Consider the following 26,862-nt stretch of genomic DNA (forward strand, 5'->3'; position numbering starts at 1 on the left):
CTTTCACATACTGTACTCACCTCTCTCCCTCCCTTTCACATACTGTACTCACCTCTCTCCCTCCCTTTCACATACTGTACTCACCTCTCTCCCTCCCTTTCACATACTGTACTCACCTCTCTCCCTCCCTTTCACACACTGTACTCACCTCTCTCCCTCTCTTTCACATACTGTACTCACCTCTCTCCCTCCCTTTCACATACTGTACTCACCTCTCTCCCTCTCTTTCACATACTGTACTCACCTCTCTCTCCCTCCCTTTCACATAGTGTACTCACCTCTCTCCCTCTCCCTTTCACATACTGTACTCACCTCTCTCTCTCTCCCTCCCTTTCACATACTGTACTCACCTCTCTCTCTCTCTCCCTTTCACATACTGTACTCACCTCTCTCCCTCCCTTTAACATACTGTACTCACCTCTCTCTCTCTCCCTCCCTTTCACATAGTGTACTCACCTCTCCTCCCTCTCCCTTTCACATACTGTACTCACCTCTCTCCCTCTCCCTTTCACATAGTGTACTCACCTCTCTCCCTCTCCCTTTCACATACTGTACTCACCTCTCTCCCTCCATTTCACATACTGTACTCACCTCTCTCCCTCTCTTTCACATACTGTACTCACCTCTCTCCCTCCCTTTCACATACTGTACTCACCTCTCTCCCTCCCTTTCACATACTGTACTCACCTCTCTCTCTCTCTCCCTCCCTTTCACATAGTGTACTCACCTCTCCTCCCTCTCCCTTTCACATACTGTACTCACCTCTCTCTCTCTCTCCCTTTCACATACTGTACTCACCTCTCTCCCTCTCTCCCTTTCACATAGTGTACTCACCTCTCTCCCTTTCACATACTGTACTCACCTCTCTCCCTCTCTCCCTTTCACATAGTGTACTCACCTCTCCCACCTCTCCCTTTCACATAGTGTACTCACCTCTCTCCCTTTCACATACTGTACTCAACTCTCTCCCTCTCTTTCACATAGTGTACTCACCTCTCTCCCTCCCTTTCACATACTGTACTCACCTCTCTCCCTCCCTTTCACATAGTGTACTCACCTCTCCCTCTCTCCCTTTCACATACTGTACTCACCTCTCTCCCTCCCTTTCACATAGTGTACTCACCTCTCTCCCTCCCTTTCACATAGTGTACTCACCTCTCTCCCTCCCTTTCACATACTGTACTCACCTCTCTCCCTCCCTTTCACATACTGTACTCACCTCTCTCCCTCCCTTTCACACACTGTACTCACCTCTCTCCCTCCCTTTCACATACTGTACTCACCTCTCTCCCTCCCTTTCACATAGTGTACTCACCTCTCTCCCTCCCTTTCACATACTGTACTCACCTCTCTCCCTCTCTCCCTCCCTTTCTCATACTGTACTCACCTCTCTCCCTCCCTTTCACATAGTGTACTCACCTCTCTCCCTCCCTTTCACATACTGTACTCACCTCTCTCCCTCTCTCCCTCCCTTTCACATACTGTACTCACCTCTCTCCCTCTCTCCCTTTCACATAGTGTACTCACCTCTCTCCCTCCCTTTCACATACTGTACTCACCTCTCTCCCTCCATTTCACATAGTGTACTCACCTCTCTCCCTCCCTTTCACATACTGTACTCACCTCTCTCCCTCTCCCTTTCACATACTGTACTCACCTCTCTCCCTCCCTTTCACATACTGTACTCACCTCTCTCCCTCCCTTTCACATACTGTACTCACCTCTCTCCCTCCCTTTCACATAGTGTACTCACCTCTCTCCCTCCCTTTCACATACTGTACTCACCTCTCTCCCTCCCTTTCACATACTGTACTCACCTCTCTCCCTCCCTTTCACATACTGTACTCACCTCTCTCCCTCCCTTTCACATACTGTACTCACCTCTCTCCCTCCCTTTCACATAGTGTACTCACCTCTCTCCCTCCCTTTCACATACTGTACTCACCTCTCTCTCCCTCCCTTTCACATAGTGTACTCACCTCTCTCCCTCCCTTTCACATACTGTACTCACCTCTCTCCCTCCCTTTCACATACTGTACTCACCTCTCTCTCCCTCCCTTTCACATACTGTACTCACCTCTCTCCCTCCCTTTCACATACTGTACTCACCTCTCTCCCTCCCTTTCACATACTGTACTCACCTCTCTCTCCCTCCCTTTCACATAGTGTACTCACCTCTCTCCCTCCCTTTCACATACTGTACTCACCTCTCTCTCCCTCCCTTTCACATACTGTACTCACCTCTCTCTCCCTCCCTTTCACATACTGTACTCACCTCTCTCCCTCCCTTTCACATACTGTACTCACCTCTCTCCCTCCCTTTCACATACTGTACTCACCTCTCTCCCTCCCTTTCACATACTGTACTCACCTCTCTCCCTCCCTTTCACATACTGTACTCACCTCTCTCCCTCTCTTTCACATACTGTACTCACCTCTCTCTCCCTCCCTTTCACATAGTGTACTCACCTCTCTCCCTCTCCCTTTCACATACTGTACTCACCTCTCTCTCTCTCTCCCTCCCTTTCACATAGTGTACTCACCTCTCTCCCTCCCTTTCACATACTGTACTCACCTCTCTCTCTCTCTCCCTCCCTTTCACATACTGTACTCACCTCTCTCCCTCTCCCTTTCACATACTGTACTCACCTCTCTCCCTCTCCCTTTCACATACTGTACTCACCTCTCTCTCTCTCTCCCTCCCTTTCACATACTGTACTCACCTCTCTTCCCTCTCCCTTTCACATACTGTACTCACCTCTCTCCCTCTCCCTTTCACATAGTGTACTCACCTCTCTCCCTCCATTTCACATAGTGTACTCACCTCTCTCCCTCCCTTTCACATACTGTACTCACCTCTCTCTCTCTCTCCCTCCCTTTCACATACTGTACTCACCTCTCCTCCCTCTCCCTTTCACATACTGTACTCACCTCTCTCCCTCTCCCTTTCACATAGTGTACTCACCTCTCTCCCTCCATTTCACATAGTGTACTCACCTCTCTCCCTCCCTTTCACATACTGTACTCACCTCTCTCCCTCCCTTTCACATACTGTACTCACCTCTCTCCCTCTCCCTTTCACATACTGTACTCACCTCTCTCCCTCTCTTTCACATACTGTACTCACCTCTCTCCCTCCCTTTCACATACTGTACTCACCTCTCTCCCTCTCTTTCACATACTGTACTCACCTCTCTCCCTCTCTTTCACATACTGTACTCACCTCTCTCCCTTCCTTTCACATACTGTACTCACCTCTCTCCCTCTCTTTCACATACTGTACTCACCTCTCTCTCCCTCTCCCTTTCACATAGTGTACTCACCTCTCTCCCTCTCCCTTTCACATAGTGTACTCACCTCTCTCCCTCTCCCTTTCACATACTGTACTCACCTCTCTCCCTCTCCCTTTCACATACTGTACTCACCTCTCCTCCCTCTCCCTTTCACATACTATTCTCACCTCCTCTCTCTTTCTCCCTGCCTCTCCCCTCTCACATACTATACTCACTTTCCACCCCTCTCTCTCCCACATACTATACTTACCTCACCCCTCTCCCTTTCTATACTCACCTCCTCTCTACCTCCTCTCTCTCTGGTAAGGGTGGTGTGTATGTAGCAGTAGTGTCCGTGGAGGTCCTTCTGTTCTTCATTTAAACCCTGACAGAGAACTGCTTATGAAACGCAATGCCTCAACTTTGCCAGAGCAATTGCACCGCCTGTATTTTTTAATTTAACCTTTATATAACTAGGCAAGACAGTTAAGAACAAATTCTTATTTACAATGACGGCCTACCCCGGCCAAACCCGGACGGCGCTGTGCTCCGCCCTATGGGATTTCCAATCACAACCGGATGTGACACAGCCTGGATTTGAACCAGGGACTGTCGTGACGCATCTTGCACTGAGATGCAGTGCTTAGACCGCTGCGCCACTCAGGATCATGTAAAGCAATGTACATTTATTTCATGGCCACAACAGTATATGTGGATTCTGATCATTTGTTATGTAAATTAAATCATTTATGCACACACTCACACATGCACGAAAACACACACCGCTCAGCTAGGATGTCCTACAACTGGGGAGCACAGGCAGAAGAATGGGTCATTGTGAACTTTTTTATAACTGTTGAATACATGTAACAGAGAGAGAGAGAGGGGGGAGGGAGAACAACCGAAAGAACATTGAGATTCGTAAAGTCACTTTGTCAATAAGGTTGGCAGGACACCAGGGCTCCTGCGGCTTCAGTTCCCAAATAGGAGAGCAGCTCAGAACCCACTCCAGCTGTCCAACTCCCTCTGTCTCTCTCCTCCCTTCTCACTCTCCTTTACTGCCCACTTAACTCTCTGTGAGAGAATACTGCTCCAGTTCTGAGCTCAGAACACATCTCCTCTCTTCCCTCCTATTTTCGCTCTCCTCTGCCCCCTCTCCTCTGCCTCCTCTCCTCTGCCCTCCTCTCCTCCTTATCCTCCTCTCCTCTGCCCTCCTCTCCTCCTCTGCCCTCCTCTCCTGTGCCCTCCTCTCCTCCTCCTGTCCTCCGCTCCTGCCCTCCTCTACTCCTCTCCTCGGCCCTCCTCTGCCTTGCTCTCCTCCTCTCTTCTACCCTCCTCTCCTCCTCTGCCCTCCTCCTCCTCTGCCCTCCTCTCCTCATCTGCCCTCCTCTCCACTTCTGCCCTCTTCTCCTCCTCTCCTCTGCCCTCCTCTCCTCCTCTGACCTCCTCTCCTCTTCTGCCCTCGTTTCCTCCTCTCCTCCTCTGACCTCTCCTCTTCTGCCCTTTTCTCCTCCTCTCTTCTGCCCTCTTCTCCTCCTCTCCTCTGCCCTCTCCTCCTTTCATCCTCTGACCTCCTCATCTTCTGCCCTCTTTTCATCCTCTGCCCTCCTCTCCTCCTCTCCTCCTCTGCCCACCTCTCCTCCTCCTCTGCCCTCCTCTCCTCCTCTGCCCACCTCTCCTCCTCCTCAGCCCTCTCCTCCTCTGCCCTGCTCTACTCCTCTGCCCTCCAATACAGTGTATTTGTATTCTCTCAACAGGGCAGCTAGTCTGAACAGCTCCCTCTTTCTTGTCTTTCTATGTTCATGTCTCTCTCTTTCCCCTTTTCCCTCTTTCTCTCCAGCTGCAAACACAAATAATGAATCCTGCTCACACACTCCCTGCCTCTAACCCTCTCTCTGACGTGCACAAACACACATGCACGCATACACACAGACACAAAGGTACACACACATAAACTGTCTTCCGCCCTTCCTCCAACACAAACACACTCCCATCCACCACATGCCACAGAGAAATGATGCCATCCCTGTCAGCTCAGACACACAGAGAAAGACTCCCTCCCCAACCCTAACCCTGCCACCCAGGCTGACCTGACCTTCTATGTTTTCACATGACAGGACGCGTCAGATGCTGCAGGAGATGTTTACGGTGCCTTGCGAAAGTATTCGGCCCCCTTGAACTTTGCGACCTTTTGCCACATTTCAGGCTTCAAACATAAAGATATAAAACTGTATTTTTTTGTGAAGAATCAACAACAAGTGGGACACAATCATGAAGTGGAACGACATTTATTGGATATTTCAAACTTTTTTAACAAATCAAAAACTGAAAAATTGGGCGTGCAAAATTATTCAGCCCCCTTAAGTTAATACTTTGTAGCGCCACCTTTTGCTGCGATTACTGCTGTAAGTCGCTTGAGGTATGTCTCTATCAGTTTTGCACATCGAGAGACTGACATTTTTTCCCATTCCTCCTTGCAAAACAGCTGATTGGTGAAGAAATGGAGGTGGGGAAATAGGGAGGTTTAATGATGGTTCAGTGGAACATCTATACATGGAGAAGCTGGTCTACACCTCGTGTATGTGTTCCTGGGGCTGTGTGACCACACTACTAGGGTCTTGAATACAGCTGAAGGTAGTGGAGGGGATGTCTTCCTCTATAAGGTTGTTCTCCAGGTGGAGAGAGGCCAGGGCCGAACGCACCGCCACACGAGAGTGACACACCGACCCCACCGCCACAGACCTGCGAGCAACACACACAGTGTAAAAACGTTATTTAATGTCTACTCTTGTGAATACGTGTCTGTCCTTGTCTGACGGCCCCTCTGGGCACCCTGCCAAAACAATCATTCTGATTGGATAATTAGCCTGAGATTAGTTCTGTGCTCTAACAGGACGGCAACGTGAGTTCACTCACCAATACTGGGCTCTGTGATTGGTTCTTACATAGCCTCAGGGAGAGGGCAGTGCCAGACGAACTCAACTGATCCTGACGCTGTGGTCGCTTCAGTCTGAGGTTTTCCTTTGATTTATTGTGGTAATAGCTAAAGCCATCATGGTCTTAATATACTCAAACCTGATTTTACATTTATACAGTACCAGTCAATAATTTGGACACACCTACTCATTTATATATTTGTACTACTTTGAATACACAGTGAAGACATCAAAACTATGAATTGACACATGGAATCATGTAGTAACCAAAAAAGTGTTTTGAACAAATCAAAATATATTTTATATTTGAGGTTCTTCAAAGTAGTCACCCTTTGCCTTGATGACAGCTTTGCACACTCTTGGCATTCTCTCAACCAGCTTCATGAGCTTCACCTGGAATGCATTTCAATTAACAGGTGTACCTTGTTAAAAGTTCATTTGTGTCTTTAATGCATTTGAGCCAATCAGTTGTGACAATGTAGGAGTGGTATACAGAGTATAGCCCTATTTGGTAAAAGACCAAGTCCATATTATGGCAAGAACAGCTCAAATAAGCAAAGAGAAACAACAGACCATCATAACTTAAGACATGAAGGTCAGTCAATACGTAAAATTTCAAGAACTTTTAAAGTTTCTTCAAGTGCAGTCGCAAAAACCATCAAGCACTACAATGAAACTGGCTCTCATGAGGACCGCCACAGGAAAGGAAGACACAGAGTTACCTCTGCTGCAGAGGATAAGTTCGTTAGTTACCAGCCTCAGAAATTGCAGCCCAAATAAATGCTTCACAGAGTTCAAGTAACAGACACATCTCAACATCAACTGTTCAGAGGAGACTGTGTGAATCAGGCCTTCATGGTCGAATTGCTGCAAAGTAAGCACTACTAAAAGACACCAATAAGAAGAGGAGACTTGCTTGGGCCAAGAAACACGACGGGAGGAAATCTGGTCTGATGAGTACAAATTTGAGTACCAACTGCCGTGTCTTTGTGAGACGCAGAATAGGTGAATAGATGATCTCTGCATGTGTAGTTCTCACCGTGAAGCATGGAGGAAGAGGTGTGATAGTGCTTTGCTGGTGACACTATCGTGATTTATTCAGAATTTAAGGCACACTTAACCAGCATGGTTACCACAGCATTCTGCAGCGATACACCATCCCATCTGGTTTGTGCTTTGTGGGACTGTCATTTGTTTTTCAACAGGACAATGACCCAACACACCTCCAAGCTATATAATGGCTATTTGACCAAAAAGGAGAGGGATGGAGTGCTGCATCAGATGACCTGGCCTCCACAATCACCCGACCTCAACCCAATATTTTTTTTTATTTCACCTTCATTTATCCAGGTAGGCCAGTTGAGAACAAGTTCTCAATTACAACTGTGACCTGGCCAAGATAAAGCAAAGCAGTGTGACACAAACAACAACACAAAGTTACACATGGAATAAACAAGTGTACAGTCAATAACACAATAGAAAAAAATCTATATACAGTGTGTGCAAATGAGGTAAGATTAGGGAGAGGTAAAGCAATAAATAGGCCGCAGTGGCAAAGTAATTACAATATAGCAATTAAACACTGGAGTGATAGATGTGCAGAAGATGAATGTGCAAGTAGAGGTTCAGGGCTGCAAAGGAGGAAAAAATAACAATATGGTAATGAAGTAGTTGGATGGGCTATTTACAGATGGGCTATGTGCAGGTGCAATGATCTGTGAGCTGCTCTGACAACTGATGCTTAAGGTTTGTGAGGGAGATTTGAGTCTCCAGCTTCAGTGATTTTTTTGCAGTCATTGGTAGCAGAGAACTGGAAGGAAAGGCAGCCAAAGTAGGAAATGGTGACCAGTGAAATATACCTGCTGGTGCTACGGGTGGGTGCTGCTATGGTGACCAGTGAGCTGAGATAAGGCGGGGCTTTACTTAGCAAAGACTTATAAATTACCTGGAGCCAGTTGGTTTGGCGACGAATTTGAAGCGAGGGCCAGCCAACGAGAGCATACAGTGGGGGAAAAAAGTATTTAGTCAGCCACCAATTGTGCAAGTTCTCCCACTTAAAAAGATGAGAGAGGCCTGTAATTTTCATCATAGGTACACTTCAACTATGACAGACAAAATGAGAAAAAAAATCCAGAAAATCACATTGTAGGATTTTTAATGAATTTATTTGCAAATTATGGTGTAAAATAAGTATTTGGTCACCTACAAACAAGCAAGATTTCTGGATCTCACAGACCTGTAACTCCTTCTTTAAGAGGCTCCTCTGTCCTCCACTCATTACCTGTATTAATGGCACCTGTTTTAACTTGTTATCAGTATAAAAGACACCTGTCCACAACCTCAAACAGTCACACTCCAAACTCCACTATGGCCAAGACCAAAGAGCTGTCAAAGGACACCAGAAACAAAATTGTAGACCTGCACCAGGCTGGGAAGACTGAATCTGCAATAGGTAAGCAGCTTGGTTTGAAGAAATCAACTGTGGGAGCAATTATTAGGAAATGGAAGACATACAAGACCACTGATAATCTCCCTCGATCTGGGGCTCCACGTAAGATCTCACCCCGTGGGGTCAAAATGATCACAAGAACGGTGAGCAAAAATCCCAGAACCACACGGGGGGACCTAGTGAATGACCTGCAGAGAGCTGGGACCAAAGTAACAAAGCCTACCATCAGTAACATACTACGCCGCCAGGGACTCAAATCCTGCAGTGCGAGACGTGTCCTCCTGCTTAAGCCAGTACATGTCCAGGCCCGTCTGAAGTTTGCTAGAGAGCATTTTGATGATCCAGAAGAAGATTGGGAGAATGTCATATGGTCAGATGAAACCAAAATATAACTTTTTGGTAAAAACTCAATTCGTCGTGTTTGGAGGACAAAGAATGCTGAGTTGCATCCAAAGAACACCATACCTACTGTGAAACATGGGGGTGGAAACATCATGCTTTGGGGCTGTTTTTCTGCAAAGGGACCAGGGCGACTGATCCGTGTAAAGGAAAGAATGAATGGGGCCATGTATCGTGAGATTTTGAGTGAAAACCTCTTTCCATCAACAAGGGTATTGAAGATGAAACGTGGCTGGGTTTTTCAGTATGACAATGATCCCCTTTGTAAGAAGCATTTTGTCTGTCATAGTTGAAGTGTACCTATGATGAAAATTACAGGCCTCTCTCATCTTTTTAAGTGGGAGAACTTGCACAATTGGTGGCTGACTAAATACTTTTTTGCCCCACTGTACAGGTCTCAGTGGTGGGTAGTATATGGGGCTTTGGTGACAAAACAGATGGAACTGTGATAGACTGCATCCAATTTGCTGAGTAGAGTGTTGGAGGCTATTTTGTAAATGACATTGCCGAAGTCAAGGATCGGTAGGATAGTCAGTTTTACGAGGGTATGTTTGGCAGCATGAGTGAAGTATGCTTTGTTGTGAAATAGGAAGCCGATTCTAGATTTAATTTTGGATTGGAGATGCTTAATGTGAGTCTGTAAGGAGAATTTACAGTCTAGCCAGACACCTAGGTATTTGTAGTTGTCCACATATTCTAAGTCAGAACCGTCCAGAGTAGTGATATTGGATGGGCGGGGCGGCGATCGGTTGAAGAGCGTGCATTTAGTTTTACTTGCATTTAAGAGCAGTTGGAGGCCACGGAAGGAGAGTTGTATGGCATGAAGGAGAGTTGTATGGCATTGAAGCTCTTCTGGAGGTTAGTTAACACATTGTCCAAAGAAGGGCCAGAAGTATACAGAATGGTGTAGTCTGCGTAGATGTGGATCAGAGAATCACCAGCAGCAAGAGCGACATCATTGATGCATACAGAGAAAAGATTCAGCCCAAGAATTAAACCCTGTGGCACCCTCAGAGACTGCCAGACATCCGGACAGCAGGCCCTCCGATTTGACACACTGACCTCTGTCTGAGAAGTAGTTGGTAAACCAGGCGAGGCAGTCATTTGAGAAGCCAAGGCTGTTGAGTCTGCCGATAAGAATGTGGTGACTGACAGAGTCGAAAGCCTTTGCCAGGTCGATCAATACGGCTGCACAGTATTGTATTTTATCGATGGCGGTTATGATATCGTTTAGGACCTTGAGCGTGGCTGAGGTGCACCCATGACCAGCTCGGAAACCAGATTGCATAGCAGAGAAGGTACAGTGGGATTCGAAATGGTTGGTGATCTGTTCGATAACTTGGCTTTCGAAGACCTTAGAAAGGCAGGGTAGGATAGGTATAGGTCTGTAACAGTTTGAGTCTAGAGTGTCTCCACCTTTGAAGAGGGGGGCAACCCCCTCAGCTTTCCAATTTTTGGGGATCTCAGACGATACGAAAGAGAGGTTGAACAGGCTAGTAATAGGGTTTGTAACAATTGCGGTGGATAATTTTGAAAAGAAAAGGTCCAGATTGTCTAGCCCTGCTGATTTGTAGGGGTCCAGATTTTGCAACTCTTTCAGAACATCAGTTATCTGGATTTGGGTGAAGGACAAATGGAGGAGGCTTGGGCAAGTTGCTGTGGGGGGTTCAGGGCTGTTGCCTGGGGTAGGGGTAGCCAGGTGGAAAGCATGGCCAGCCGTAGAAAAATGTTTATTGAAATTCTCAATTATCGTGGATTTATCAGTGGGGACAGTGTTTCCTAGCCTCAGTGCAGTGGGCAGCTGGGAGGAGGTGCTCTTATTCTCAATGGACTTTACAGTGTCCCAGAACGTTTTGGAGTTTGTGCTACAGGATGCAAATTTATGTTTGAAAAAGCCAGCCTTTGCTTTCCTAACTGCCTGTTCCTAACTTCTCTGAAAAGTTGCATATCGCGGGGGCTATTCGATGCTAATGCGATACGCCACAGGATGTTTTTGTGCTGGTCAAGGGCAGTCAGGTCTGGAGTGAACCAAGGGCTATATCTGTTCCTGGTTCTACATTTTTTGAATGGGGCATGCTTATTTAAGATGGTGAGGAAAGAACTTTTAAAGAATAACCAGGGATCCTCTACTGACGGAATGAGGTCAATATCCTTCCAGGATAGCCGGGCCAGGTCGATTAGAAAGGCCTGCTCGCTGAAGTGTTTTAGGAAGCGTTTGACAGTGATGAGGGGTGGCCGTTTGACTGCAGACCCATTACGGATGCAGGCAATGAGGCAGTGATCACTGAGATCCTGGTTGAAGACAGCATTTAGAGGGCAGGTTGGTCAGGAGGATATCTATGAGGGTGCCCGTGTTTACCTGATTTGAGGTTGTACCTGGTTCATTGAAAGTTTGTGTAAGATTGAGGGCATCTAGCTAATGTTGTAGGACGGCCGGGGTGTTCAACATGTCCCAGTTTAGGTCACCTAACAGTACAAGCTCTGAAGATAGATGGGGGACAATCAATTCACATATGGTGTCCAGGGCACAGCTGGGGGCTGAAGGTGCCCTATAACAAGCAGCAACGGTGAGAGACTTGTTTCTGGAAAGGCTGAGTTTTAGAAGTAGAAACTCAAATTGTTTGGGCACAGACTTGGATAGTATGACAGAACTCTGCAGGCTGTCTCTGCAGTAGATTGCAACTCCGCCCACTTTGGCAGTTCTATCTTGTCGGAAAATGTTATAGTTAGGGTTGATTTTTGGTTGCCTTTCTAAACCAGGATTCAGACACGGCTAGGACATCCGGGTTGGCAGACTGTGCTAAAGCAGTGAATAAAACAAACTTAGGGCGGAGGCTTCTAATGTTAACATGCCTGAAACCAAGGCTTTTACGGTTACAGAAGTCAACAAATGAGAGCGCCTGGAGAATGGGAGGGGAGCTAGGCACTGCAGGTCCTGGATTAACCTCTACATCACCAGAGGAACAGAGTAGGAGTAGGATAAGGGTACGGCTAAAGGCTATAAGAACTGGTCGTCTAGTGCGCTCGGAACAGAGAGTAAAAGGAGCAGATTTCTGGGCACGGAAGAATAGATTCAAGGCATAATGTACAGACAAGGGTATGGTAGGATGTGAATACAGTGGAGGTATAACTAGGCATTGAGTGACGATGAGAGAGGTTCTGTCTCTAGAGACACCATTTAAACCAGGTGAGGTCACCGCATGTGTGGGAGGTGGAACAAAAGGGCTAGCTAAGGCATAGTGAGCAGGGCTGGAGGCTCTACAGTGAAATAAGACAATCACTAACCAAAATAGCAATGGACAAGGCATATTGACATTAGGGAGAGGCATGCATAGCCGATTCATCATAGGGACCAGTGAGTAGCTAGGCGAGCTGGTGACACGGCGATTCAGACAGCTAGCGGGCCAGGGCTAGCAGGCTAGCAGAAGGGTCTTAGGGGGGGCGTCGCGATGAAAGAGTCTTGTAGCCCCCTCGGACGGTTACGTCGGCAGACCAGTTGTGATGGATCAGCAGGGCTCTGTGTAGAGAGCAAAATTGGTATTGTAGCCCAATAATTTATCTGATGGACCTCTTCAGCTAACAGTCTGATATGCTCTAGATAGCTAGCAGGGTAAGGCTAGCAGGCTAGTGGATGGTCCATCAGGGGAAGTCGCGACAGAGGAGCCTGTTGAAACCCCCTCGGGCGGATTACGTCGGTAGACCAGTCGTGATGGATCGGCGGGGCTCTGTGTCGGCAGTAAAAGGGGTCCAGGCCAATTGGCAAAATAGGTATTGTAGCCCAAGAAGTGGCTGATGGACCTCTTCAGCTAGCCGGGAAATGGGCCTACCACCAGGCTAGTTCCCGGCTAACTGGTGCTTGCTTCGGGATAGAGACGTTAGCCAGGAGTAGCCACTCAGATAGCAGCTAGCTAGCTGCGCTGATCCAGGTGAAAAGGTTCAGAGCTTGCGGTAGGATGAGGAGATGTGGAGAAAAAGCAGTCCGATATGCTCTGGGTTGAATCGTGCTATGGAGACTGGCAGGAGTTGACCGGGCTAAGGTTAGCTGATGACCGCTGTCAGTGGCTAACTGACTACCAGCTAGTAGCTAGTTAGCTGGCTAGCTTCTGTTAGGGGTTCCGGTTCGTGTTAATGGACAGTCCAGCAGGCATCAGCTGTGTGGCCGAGTGATCATAGGGTCCATTGAGCAGCACTAGATAAAACAGGGAACAGTTCGGTAGTCGATTACTACGTTGAGCAAGCGGGAGACACAGCGTTTGGGGCTAGCAGATGGATCATCACCAAACATCCTCGATGCAGAGGCCGGTTGAGAGCACATCGACCCAGTTACGTCAGCAGACCTGCAGACCAGTCGTGATGGATCGGCGGGGCTCCGTGTCGACAAAGGGTCCAGGCCAATTGGTATTGGTGTACTTCATTTGCTAGCCGGGAGATGGGCCTAGCTCGGGGCAAACTGTTGCATGCTCCTCTGTAGCAACTAGCTAGCTGCGATGATCTGGTGTAATGGTCCAGAGCTTGCGGCAGGAGTCCGGTGGTGTAGTGGAAAAAGCAGTCCAATATGCTCATGGCTAGTATCGCGCTGTGCAGACTGGCAGGTATTACCCGGGTTATCTAGGCTAAAGTGTCAGGAGTCCGAGCTAAAGGTAAAGACCGCTAGCAGTGGCTAACAATGACTAAATAGCTAGTAGCTAATTAGTTGGCTAGCTACTGATGGAGGTTCCAGTTATAAGGTCTAAAAAAAATAGCTGACCCGTACCACATTGGGTGAGGCGGGTTGCAGGAATGTATATTTATTTCAAAACTTGAAAAAAGAGACTGAAATGTATGCAAAAATGCTGCACCATCTTGGATATATTGAGATGGTTTGGGAGGAGTTGGACCGCAGAGTGAAGGAAAAGCAGCCAAAAAGTGCTCAGAATATGTGGGAACTCCTTCAAGACTGTTGGAAAAGCATTCCAGTTGAAGCTGGTGAAGAGATTGCAAGAGTGTACAAAGCTGTCATCAAGGCAAAGGGTGGCTACTTTGAAGAATCTCAAATAAATGATTTGTTTTAACCCTTTTTTGGTTACTACATGATTCCATATGTGTTATTTCATAGTTTTGATGTCTTCACTATTATTCTACAATGTGTAACATTGTTAAAATAAAGAAAAACCCTTGAGTAGGTGTTTCCAAACTTGGTACTGGTACTGTAGGTGGTGGTTCAGTTTGGCCGCATTTACCCTTGGTGAGCACAGTACCTACAGCGGTAGAGAAGATTGGTAGCACTGGAGTCATACCTGATTTGGTTGTAGTCGAGCCTCAGCACCTGCAGGTTCCTAAACTGCCACACGCTGCGAGGCACCGCCCCCAGACGGTTATTGTCCAATAGGAGCTCAACAAGCGATCGGTACATGCCCACAAAAGAAACTCCTTGCACTCCTTCGTCCCCTAGTGCATTGTGGGATAGACGGAGGGACTCTAGGCCGGGGCGCAGGTGGCCAAAGACATACGCAGGGATTCGACCAATGGAGTTGTGTTGCAGGGTCAGCTGACGCAGAGGGCGGGGTAGGTAGAGGGGGACTGAAGTGAGGCTGTTATGAGAGAGGTCCAAGGCTTCAAGAGAACTAAGAGAGAGAGAGAGAAACAGAAACATATTTGGTTATTCAATATACAAAGTTTTATAAAGCAGCGTCAGAGCTATAGGACCAGTCTAATGGCTACACTAACTACGTTTTATAAAGCAGCATCAGAGCTATAGGACCAGTCTAATGGCTACTCTAACTACGTTTTACAGAGCTCTTGGGTCAGATATAATGCGGAAAGTAGAGTTTACTGAGAAGCAGTAGACTTGGGAGTTTCCAGTGTTTTGGCTGTTAGATTGAGGAGTGAATAGGTGTTGTTCTCTACAGAAACACATGCACGCTAGGAGTGGAAGGGTGTACTCTCTCCCCAATGATTTGGCAGGAGAGGGCCCCTTGCTCCATCATTAACACGGAGCCATGTGGGAGGTAGTGAGGGTCCATAGGACGTGGAAACTGGGTGGTTAGTGCTATGTGGCCAAGTGAAGTAACAGAACTTAGACCATTAAAGCCAGGGGGTGAGGAACGGGATGCTGTGTTCGGGGGGTAGTAGTGGGGTAATATAACACAGGAAGACAGGGGGTAGAGGGTGGTAGGGGGTAATATAACACAGGAAGACAGGGGATAGAGGGTGGTAGGGGGTAATATAACACAGGAAGACAGGGGGTAGAGGGTGGTAGGGGGTAATATAACACAGGAAGACAGGGGGTAGAGGGTGGTAGGGGGTAAGAGAACACAGGAAGACAGGGGGTAGAGGGTGGTAGCGGGTGTGAGAACACCAAGCAGCTGGTGTGAGTTTACAGGGCAGGTCAAAGCAGGACAAATATCTAATTTCCTGTTACCTTACTGCCATTTACGCACAGCAAGGTGAACAGCCAATGAGCACAACACACTGGAGGCTGAACAACCAACAGGCTCAAAGCAGAGTAGGGTGTATAGCCAATGAGAAGAAAGATAAACAGGGGCCCCTGGTGAGGTTGATAAGAGAGGCGTATGTGTGACTTATAATGTTATAATGTCAATTTCATATACGGTACCTCAACCCTCCTGCTCATCGTGACCATCTTTGTACTCTTTGGGACATTAAGCAACAAAACGTTCATGTTTCTCCACATAAATCTGTTTTTATTTAAATAAACCCTAATTGTTGTTGTGCAGGGAAATCTGGGATTTGATTATTACTGTTTGTAATAACAAAAGTTTGTTCTCTTGTTCAAGCTGTTATTCATATAGCAGAGGCTCAGCGAGGTCCAAAAATGATTTCAGGAATTCTTTGCTGAGTATTAGGGGTATTAAGTCAACAGGGGTGTCGTAAAATCCAACATTAATACAGCCGTAAAGGTTTTACTGAAAACAGTGCAGCACCACAGGGGACTGAACACAATGACAGATTTAACCAAAAACACACCAACACATTCGCAGATATGAAAACACACACACACACACAGTACACACACAAAGTACACACACACACACTATGTGTTAAAAAAAACCACATTGCAGATAGACTGTATTGTCCCAAAATTTAAGAACATTATATGTAGAATCATGTTTTTTTTAATGTACACCGGAAACTCTGTGACCAGGATTGATTGAATGGAGCTCTGGCATAGAGTGAATTTATGACAGCTTACTAAACTCTGTTCTGAAATATAGCCAGCCAGGCTGCAGCTGCCTATCTCCATATGCTATAGAGGAGAGGAGAGGAGAGGAGAGGAGAGGAGAGGAGAGGAGAGGAGAGGAGAGGAGAAACACCCAGTCCCACACACTTGTGCTGCCTTTTGACTGGTGTCTACACCCTGATGTTGTTCTGGAGACATTGTGTTTCCATATCTAGGGCTGACAATGAAGAGCAGAATCAACAGCCTCTGCATAATCAAAAACAGTTGCTTTGAGAGAAGGTGTTACAGTTCACAGATATGTAAATGCCATCTCAAAAGTACCAGTGGCCTGGCTTTGGCCCCGAGTCAGAGGAGGACCGCTGTAGCCATGGCCCAGAGAGACACAAGTGTCGGCCCGCACAGATGGTGGCTTTGGGGTAAAACATTGTGATAAATCCTGTATGATGGAAATGCACCATTGGAATCATCTTATCAACTTCATTGTCTTCTGATTATGTTAAACAGGTTAGAGTGAGTAGGAGAGATTACTATGGAATCAATACTGTCTTTGTTGATTGTTTTAGATAAGTGTTCTTTCCCATTGACTTCAAACCAGGGATGTTTACTGACTATCAAGTGGACCTGGCTAAGGCTCTGTGTGTGCTTTGACACGGACAAGAGTAATCAATCTGATGGTCCGTTCCTCCTCAGGGAGCTGAGATCTAATGAGAACCAGGAGAGGGAGCTGGTGGCGGCCACACACAAACACACACAAAAACACACACACACACACACACACACGCCCTGTCTCCTCTGTTTCATCTGCCTGGGGCTGAGACGTACCATGTCAGTGTTATACAACCAGGCTTATGCAAGCTGCTCGCTAGCCAGACTAACCACACTGCTCCCGAGTGGATTAGCGTCTCCCGAGTGGCGCAGAGGTCTAAGGCACTGCATCTCAGTGCTAGAGGTGTCACTACAGACACCCTGGTTTGAATCCAGGCTGTATCACAACCAGCTGTGATTGGGAGTCCCATAGGGTGGTGCACCGTTGGCCCAGTGTCAACCAGGTTTGGCTGGTGTAGGCCTTCATTGTAAATAAGAACTGACTTGCCTGATTAAATAAAAAGAATACAAAAACTAACCAGGATTAACTACACTAAACAGGTTAATCACACCAACCATGTCCCCCCCAAAAAATGTTGGGGACTGAGCAAATGTCAGGTCTGCTGAGCACAAACTTGAACGTTGTGAAAATTCTGTGCAACTTCCAGAGAGCGTTTACTGTGAACACTGAGGCTGTACCCACTGTAATGTACAGTTTCAACAGTGCTCGAGTAGGCTACTGTGGCTATTTGGTCATAATGAAGGCCTACCAGAGTGGCCTACCATCAAAAGAAATGGAGAAAATACATCCCATAACATTTTAACATGGAAATAGCTTTTCTATCATTCAGCCTACAGTAGCAGCTAATGTGTGGTGTTCAATGTAGGCCTACGTTCCATGAGCCTTTTGAAAAAACATGCAGGGCTAGACATTAACGTGTTTATCCACTTGTCCTTCAGACAAGGAGGAGACTGAAAACGTTGCCTTGTTTGATGCAAGAAACTACTTTACAAAATAAAATGCATTACTATTCCCATACCATTATTACAGAGAATCAGACAAATCATGCTACCCTCTGCCTATTGGCTACTTAGCTTATTCAAACCTGTCTCAAAATACAACACTGCCCCTTTTAAGACAAAAAAAAAGATGTCTAGAAATGTACATGTTTTGTGCTCTTGTAGGAAGCAATCACTCCCCTATTGCTGACTACAAATTAGCAATAACTGGGCCACTAACTCACTAACTATTAAAGGATATGAACAGAATGTGCCAACGTAGATACATGCAGCTCTCGCTTTGATCTCAAAACAAGCATATCTACTCACGACCGCTCATTCTGTAATCACAGTCCAGTTCAAAGTAAATGGCACAGATCCATACAGTACCAGTCAAAAGTTTGGACACACCTTCTCATTCCATGGTTTTTCTTTATTTTTACTACTTTCTACATTGTAGAATAATAGTGAAGACATCACAACTATGAAATAACACATTTGGAATCATGTCGTAACCAAAATTGTTATAATGATTTGTTTATATTTTATATTTGAGATTCTTCAAAGTGGCCACCCTTTGCCCTGATGACAGTTTTGCACACTCTTGCAATTCTCTCAACCAGCTTTATGAGGTAGTCAACTGGAATGCATTTCAATTAAAAGGTGTGCTTTGTTAAAAGTTCATTTGTGGAATTTCTTTCCTTCTTAATGCGTTTGAGCCAATCAGTTGTTTTGTGACAAGGTAGGGGTGGTATACAGAATATATACCTATTTGGTAATGCTGATGCTCCAGATACTCAACTAGTCTAAAGAAGGCCAGTTTTATTGCTTCTTTAATCAGCGCAACCATTTTTAGCTGTGCTAACATAATTGCAAAAGGCTTTACTAATGATCAATTAGCCTTTTAAAATTATAAACTTGGATTAGCTAACACAATGTGCCATTGAAACACAGGAGTGATGGTTGCTGAAAATGGGCCTCTGTACACCTATGTAGTTATACCCTAAAAAAAAAATAGCGATTTACAACATTAACAATGTCTACACTGTATTTCTGATAAATGTTATTTTAATGGACACATTTGTTTTTGCAACAAACAAATACATTTCTAAGTGACCCCAAACTTTTGAATGGTAGTGTAGGTCTACTGCAGCTCTGACTAGTTATCTCTTGCATAATTAGTTTTGCATACTAAGTCTTGCATAGTTTGTTTGGTTTCGGTATGTTGCATTGAAAGTGGCTAATATTGCGTTGATTTGATCACAATTGCCACAGTAAAGGGAAACGTTGATGGTGTTAACTAACAGGGAAATCTCTAAAAAGTTGAGGGAAGTTCAAGCCCGTCTTTCTCTCCATGGGATGATATTTCTTCTGCTGCAGTCCTGGGGAGCCGCGCTGTAGTCCTGGGGAGCCGCGCTGTAGTCCTGGGGAGCCACGCTGTAGTCCTGGGGAGCCGCGCTGTAGTCCTGGGGAGCCGCGCTGTAGTCCTGGGGAGCCGCGCTGTAGTCCTGGGGAGCCGCGCTGTAGTCCTGGGGAGCCACCCTGTAGTCCTGGGGAGCCGCGCTGTAGTCCTGGGGAGCCGCGCTGTAGTCCTGGGGGAGCCGCGCTGTAGTCCTGGGGAGCCACCCTGTAGTCCTGGGGGAGCCACGCTGTAGTCCTGGGGGAGCCGCGCTGTAGTCCTGGGGAGCCACCCTGTAGTCCTGGGGGAGCCGCGCTGTAGTCCTGGGGAGCCACCCTGTAGTCCTGGGGAGCCGCGCTGTAGTCCTGGGGAGCCGCGCTGTAGTCCTGGGGAGCCGCGCTGTAGTCCTGGGGAGCCGCGCTGTAGTCCTGGGGAGCCGCGCTGTAGTCCTGGGGGAGCCGCGCTGTTGTCCTGGGGAGCCGCCCTGTAGTCCTGGGGGAGCCGCGCTGTAGTCCTGGGGGAGCCGCGCTGTAGTCCTGGGGAGCCGCGCTGTAGTCCTGGGGAGCCACCCTGTAGTCCTGGGGAGCCGCGCTGTAGTCCTGGGGAGCCGCGCTGTAGTCCTGGGGGAGCCGCGCTGTAGTCCTGGGGAGCCACCCTGTAGTCCTGGGGGAGCCGCGCTGTAGTCCTGGGGGAGCCGCGCTGTAGTCCTGGGGAGCCACGCTGTAGTCCTGGGGAGCCACCCTGTAGTCCTGGGGGAGCCGCGCTGTAGTCCTGGGGAGCCACGCTGTAGTCCTGGGGAGCCGCGCTGTAGTCCTGGGGAGCCGCGCTGTAGTCCTGGGGAGCCGCGCTGTAGTCCTGGGGAGCCGCGCTGTAGTCCTGGCGAGCCGCGCTGCAGTCTCGGGGCTACTGCATGCCCAAGCACGCACGTAGCGGGAACATTAACCACACTAACCAGGCCAGCAACACTAACCACACTAACCAGGATAACCACACTAACCAGGCCATCAACACTAACCAGGACAACCATACTAACCAGGCCAGCAACACTAACCAGAACAACCATACTAACCAGGCCAGCAACACTAACCAGGATAACCATACTAACCAGGCCAGCAACACTAACCAGGACAACCATACTAACCAGGCCAGCAACACTAACCAGGACAAGCATACTAACCAGGCCAGCAACACTAACCACACTAGCCAAGCTAGCCAGGATAACCACATTAGCGACATTAACCAGGCTAGCTAGGGTAGTCAGGATAAGAGGGAACATTGCACACAAACCACACTAACCACACTAACCAGGCTAGCCACACTAACCAGGCTAGCCACACTAACCAGGCTAGCCAGGATAACCACAATAACCAGGGTAGCCAGGATATCCAGGCTAGCCAGGATAACCACACTAACCAGGCTAGCCAGGATAACCACACTAACCAGGCAGGCCACACTAGCCAGGATAGCCACACTAACCAGGCTAGCCAGGATAACCACTCTAGCCACACTAGCCAGGATAACCACACTAACCAGGCTAGCCAGGATAACCACACTAACCAGGCTAGCCAGGATAACCACACTAACCAGGCTAGCCACACTAACCAGGCTAGCCAGGATAACCACACTAACCAGGCTAGCCAGGATAACCACACTAACCAGGCTAGCCAGGATAACCACACTAACCAGGCTAGCCACACTAACCAGGCTAGCCAGGATAACCACTCTAACCAGGCTAGCCAGGATAACCACACTAACCAGGCTAGCCAGGATAACCACACTAACCGGGCTAGCCAGGATAACCACACTAACCGGGCTAGCCAGGATAACCACACTAACCGGGCTAGCCACACTAACCAGGCTAGCCAGGATAACCACACCAACCAGGCTAGCCAGGATAACCACTCTAACCAGGCTAGCCAGGATAACCACTCTAACCAGGCTAGCCAGGATAACCACACTAACCGGGCTAGCCAGGATAACCACACTAACCGGGCTAGCCACACTAACCAGGCTAGCCAGGATAACCACACCAACCAGGCTAGCCAGGATAACCACTTTAACCAGGCTAGCCAGGATAACCACACCAACCAGGCTAGCCAGGATAACCACACCAACCAGGCTAGCCAGGATAACCACTCTAACCAGGCTAGCCAGGATAACCACAGTATCTAGCCACTAACTGTGATAAGGATTTCATTAAAAACAGGAAGCATCATCAGGATGTGCCAGGGATTACCACATGCCAATTCAATTAAACACTGTAACCAGATAGCCATTACTAATAAAAAACATCCAAGCAAATGTGTCATCATCACAGAACTTGATATTAGTTCTTTGAAGCAGTAGTGACAGAGATTAAGTTTCATAATAACTTACATAAACACACAATCACACAAACAAACATACACACTCATGAACTGTACACAATGTAAAACATAGTAGCAAAACACACATTCTCACAGAATGAGTTATGTTATGTGAAGACAGCAAACCTTGGGGGATAACCATGGCTCACCTTTTAGTAGGTGTACAATACATAACACAAACACACACACACACAGAGTGAATGGATTCCTCTGATCAGCGCTCTTATTATTGGAACCAGACTCTTCATCCAACCGGGCTCAGCCTACGGCTATGATAACTGCTAGGAGCTTCTATAGCCTCAGTAACGTCTGTAGCTGTAGTTTATGGAGGTATTTAAGGGGGTAGGTGGTGAGGATATGACAGAGATTTGTATTTATTTGTATGTATTAGGGGATCCCCATTAATCTTCCTGGGGTCCAAACACATTAAGGCACTTACATTACACATAAAACACAAGATACAACAGCATTCATAGAACGTTACACATTAGAGTTATTTAGATGGTTGGTGATTGACACTGACAGGTTCCAAAGGAGAGAGAAGTGTGTGTGTGTGTGTGTGTGTGTGTGTGTGTGTGTGTGTGTGTGTGTGTGTGTGTGTGTGTGTGTGTGTGTGTACATGCATAAAGATGAAAGAGAGTAGAGGGAGTTGTGCCCTAGAGGAGGAATGGCTAATTTCACAGCTTTCACTGCAACAGGATTTATGCCTGGATAATAGTATGTTACTGCAGGGGCCTGGTTACATTGCACACCTACTGTATATGCACACATATTATCACATGCACACAGGCAAACTTAAGAGCTGTGTGTCTCACACACACACACACAGAAAACACAAATAAATAATGGTAGTGGATGGTAGTTATAATGGAGGTGTTAGCAGAGACCGAGAGAGAGAAACAGAGGGAGAGAGAGAGAAACAGAGGGAGAGAGAGAGAAACAGAGACCAAGAGATAGAAACAGAGACAGAGAGAGAGAAACAGAGGGAGAGAGAGAGAAACAGAGGGAGAGAGAAAGAAACAGAGGGAGAGAGAGAGAAACAGAGGGAGAGAGAGAGAAACAGAGACCGAGAAACAGAGGGAGAGAGAGAGAAACAGAGGGAGAGAGAGAGAAACAGAGACCGAGAGAGAGAAACAGAGACAGAGAGAGAAAAACAGAGACCGAGAGAGAGAAACAGAGACCGAGAGAGAGAAACAGAGACCGAGAGAGAGAAACAGAGACCGAGAGAGAGAAACAGAGACCGAGAAACAGAGGGAGAGAGAGAGAAACAGAGGGAGAGAGAGAGAAACAGAGGGGGAGAGAGAGAAACAGAGGGAGAGAGAGAGAAACAGAGGGAGAGAGCGAGAAACAGAGACCGAGAGAGAGAAACAGAGACCGAGAGAGAGAAACAGAGACCGAGAGAGAGAAACAGAGACCGAGAGAGAGAAACAGAGACCGAGAGAGAGAAACAGAGACCGAGAGAGAGAAACAGAGACCGAGAGAGAGAAACAGAGGGAGAGAGAGAGAGAGAAACAGAGACCGAGAGAGAGAGAAACAGAGACCGAGAGAGAGAGAAACAGAGACCGAGAGAGAGAGAAACAGAGACGGAGAGAGAGAGAAACAGAGACCGAGAGAGAGAAACAGAGACCGAGAGAGAGAAACAGAGGGAGAGAGAGAAACAGAGGGAGAGAGAGAAACAGAGGGAGAGAGAGAAACAGAGGGAGAGAGAGAAACAGAGGGAGAGAGAGAAACAGAGGGAGAGAGAGAGGGAGAGAGAGAGAGAGAGGGAGAGCCTTCTATGCCATCAAAAGGAACATACAAATTCAACATACCAATTAGGATCTGGCTAAAAATACTTGAATCAGTCATAGAGCCCATTGCCCTTTATGGTTGTGAGGTCTGGGGTCCGCTCACCAACCAACATTTCACAAAATGGGACAAACACCAAATTGAGACTGCATGCAGAATTCTTGCCGATACGCGCTAATTATCAAAATCCAGAAAAGAGACGTTAAATTCTACAACCACCTAAAAGGAAGTGATTCCCAAACCTTCCATTACAAAGCCATCACCTACAGAGAGATGAACCTGGAGAAGAGTCCCCTAAGCAAGCTGGTCCTGGAGCTCTGTCCACAAACACAAACAGACCCCCCCAGAGCCCCAAGACAGCAACACAATTAGACCCAATCAAATCATGAGAAAACTAAAAGATCAAAAAAAATTTACATTGGGAAAAAAATACAAAAAACAGAGCAAACTAGAATGCTATTTGGCCCTAAACAGAGAGTACACAGCGGCAGAATACCTGACCACTGTGACTGACACAAACTTAAGGAAAGCTTTGACTATGTACAGACTCAGTGAGCATAACCTTGCTATTGAGAAAGGCCGCCGTAGGGAGACCTGGCTCTCAAGAGAAGACAGGCTATGTGCTCGCTGCCCACAAAAAGAGGTGGAAACGGAGTTGTACTTCCTAACCTCCTGTCGAATGTATGACCATATTAGAGAGACATATTTCCCTCAGATTACACAGATCCACAAAGAATTTGAAAACAAATCCAATTTTGAAAAACTCCCACATCTACTGGGTGAAATTCCACAGTGTGCCATCACAGCAGCAAGATTTGTGACCTGTTGCCACAAGAAAAGGTCAACCAGTGAAGAACAAACACCATTGTAAATACAACCCATATTTATGTTGATTTATTTTCCATTTTGTACTTTAACTATTTTCACATCGTTACAACACTGTATATAGACATAATATGACATTTGTAATGTCTTTATTATTTTGGAACTTCTGTGAGTGTAATGTTTACTGTTGTCACTTCTTTTATTATCAACTGCATTTGCTTTGACAATGTTAACAGTTGTTCCCCATGCCAATAAAGCCCCTTGAATTGAATTGAGAGAGATACAGAGAGACATAGAGAGATACATAGACAGAGACATGGAGAGAGACAGAGACAGAGACATGGAGAGAGACAGAGACATGGAGAGAGACAGAGACATGGAGAGAGACATGGAGAGAGACAGAGACATGGAGAGAGACAGAGACATGGAGAGAGACAGAGACATGGAGAGAGACAGAGACATGGAGCGAGACAGAGACATGGAGAGAGACAGAGACATGGAGAGAGACAGAGACATGGAGAGAGACAGAGACATGGAGAGAGACATGGAGCGAGACAGAGACATGGAGAGAGACATAGAGAGAGACAGAGACATGGAGAGAGACAGAGACATGGAGAGAGACAGAGACATGGAGAGAGACAGAGACATGGAGAGAGACATGGAGAGAGACAGAGACATGGAGAGAGACATAGAGAGAGACAGAGACATGGAGAGAGACAGAGACATGGAGCGAGACAGAGACATGGAGAGAGACAGAGACATGGAGAGAGACAGAGACATGGAGAGAGACAGAGACATGGAGAGAGACATGGAGAGAGACAGAGACATGGAGAGAGACAGAGACATGGAGAGAGACAGAGACATGGAGAGAGACAGAGACATGGAGCGAGACAGAGACATGGAGAGAGACAGAGACATGGAGAGAGACAGAGACATGGAGAGAGACATGGAGAGAGACAGAGACATGGAGAGAGACATGGAGAGAGACAGAGACATGGAGAGAGACAGAGACATTGAGAGAGACAGAGACATGGAGAGAGACAGAGACATGGAGAGAGACATGGAGAGAGACAGAGACATGGAGAGAGACATAGAGAGAGACAGAGACATGGAGAGAGACAGAGACATGGAGAGAGACAGAGACATGGAGAGAGACAGAGACATGGAGAGAGACAGAGACATGGAAAGAGACAGAGACATGGAGAGAGACAGAGACATGGAGAGAGACAGAGACATGGAGAGAGAAGAGAAAGAGAGAGGAAGAGTGAAACAAAAGACAGACTGAGACCCAGACAGAGGTGAAAGAACTGTGGTGAATGAAAGAGAAGCTTTAATACAGAAATACTCTTCTTTATCCACTAAGCTCAGGAGGGGAAATTAGAAAAAGATTGCCAAGAAAAGTAATATTTAACACACATACACGCACACAAAACACACACGCATGCACACACACACACACACACACACAATGGCACACGAGTATGCACATACACACACAAACACATCCCCTGACAGACACAAAGCTCAGTTTATGTGGGAGAACAGAACGACCTGAAGCCCAGGCAGTCTCAGGAGCAAACCAGGTTTGGGGTCAATTCCATTTCAATTCAGGAAGTACACGGAAATTCCAATTCCAACTTTTTCAATGCTTTTCAATAAGAAACATTTGGAATTGGAATTTGGTTTACTTTCTGAATTGACTGTAATTGAAATGGAATTGACCCCAACCCTGGCACAAACTCATGCACACACCTCTGATCCCCAGATTTGGGTGAAATACTGACTCCACTCAATGAAAACATTGAGGAGCAACGTGGGAAAATCAGTCTCCAAGCATTATGTCAGTATGGACTACATTACAAGGTGTGAGAAAAGTCCTCTTTCTTAGGATATTGTGCACTAATTATCGCCAGACACACAAGTCTCTCCCTCTCTCAACAGAGCTCTGCTTGCCACACTATTGCTGTTGTATTAGTCGGGCCTGGCCTTCATTTACGTTCATAAACCTGTCCGATGGCCTGAACTCTAACCATGTATCTAACCTCTGACCTCTACTAACCCCTACCTACAGTAGGTGCCCTACCCAATTAACCCTTGACCTTATTAACACATGGGCCCTGACGCTAAACACAGCCAATAGGCATCCAAAAACTACCTGATAGGTTTATCTGTTTTACATTACGGGGACTTTGGCAACATTATGCAAACACACAGTTTCTCTCTGCCTTTCTTCATCCTCCTCCCTTCTGCTCTCTTCATCCTCCCTTCTGCTCTCTTCATCCTCCTCCCTTCTGCTCTCTTCATCCTCCCTTCTGCTCTCTTCATCCTCCTCCCTTCTGCTCTCTTCATCCTCCTCCCTTCTGCTCTCTTCATCCTCCTCCCTTCTGCTCTCTTCACCCTCCTCCCTTCTGCTCTCTTCATCCTCCTCCCTTCTGCTCTCTTCATCCTCCTCCCTTCTGCTCTCTTCACCCTCCTCCCTTCTGCTCTCTTCATCCTCCTCCCTTCTGCTCTCTTCACCCTCCTCCCTTCTGCTCTCTTCACCCTCCTCCCTTCTGCTCTCTTCACCCTCCTCCCTTCTGCTCTCTTCACCCTCCTCCCTTCTGCTCTCTTCATCCTCCTCCCTTCTGCTCTCTTCATCCTCCTCCCTTCTGCTCTCTTCATCCT

The 26,862-nt window shown here is 47.1% G+C and overlaps 1 protein-coding gene across 2 annotated transcripts in view; it reads right to left on the minus strand.

The window, feature by feature from the left end:
- Positions 1-5,544: 5,544 nt before the first annotated feature.
- The window catches only part of si:dkey-32e6.6 (extracellular matrix protein 2), a 39,062-nt gene continuing 17,744 nt past the window's right edge, over positions 5,545-26,862 (minus strand). For both annotated transcript variants that reach the window (XM_036947571.1, XM_036947572.1), the window contains exons 9-10: positions 14,333-14,659; positions 5,545-6,014 (exon numbers count right to left, since the gene is read on the minus strand). In XM_036947571.1, the coding sequence (XP_036803466.1) occupies positions 5,840-6,014; positions 14,333-14,659 (502 nt within the window). In that variant the 3' untranslated portion in view covers positions 5,545-5,839. The remainder of the gene's footprint in view (positions 6,015-14,332; positions 14,660-26,862) is intronic.

Source organism: Oncorhynchus mykiss, chromosome 16, assembly GCF_013265735.2.
Source record: "Oncorhynchus mykiss isolate Arlee chromosome 16, USDA_OmykA_1.1, whole genome shotgun sequence".
In the NCBI taxonomy this organism is placed as follows: Eukaryota; Metazoa; Chordata; class Actinopteri; order Salmoniformes; family Salmonidae; genus Oncorhynchus; species Oncorhynchus mykiss.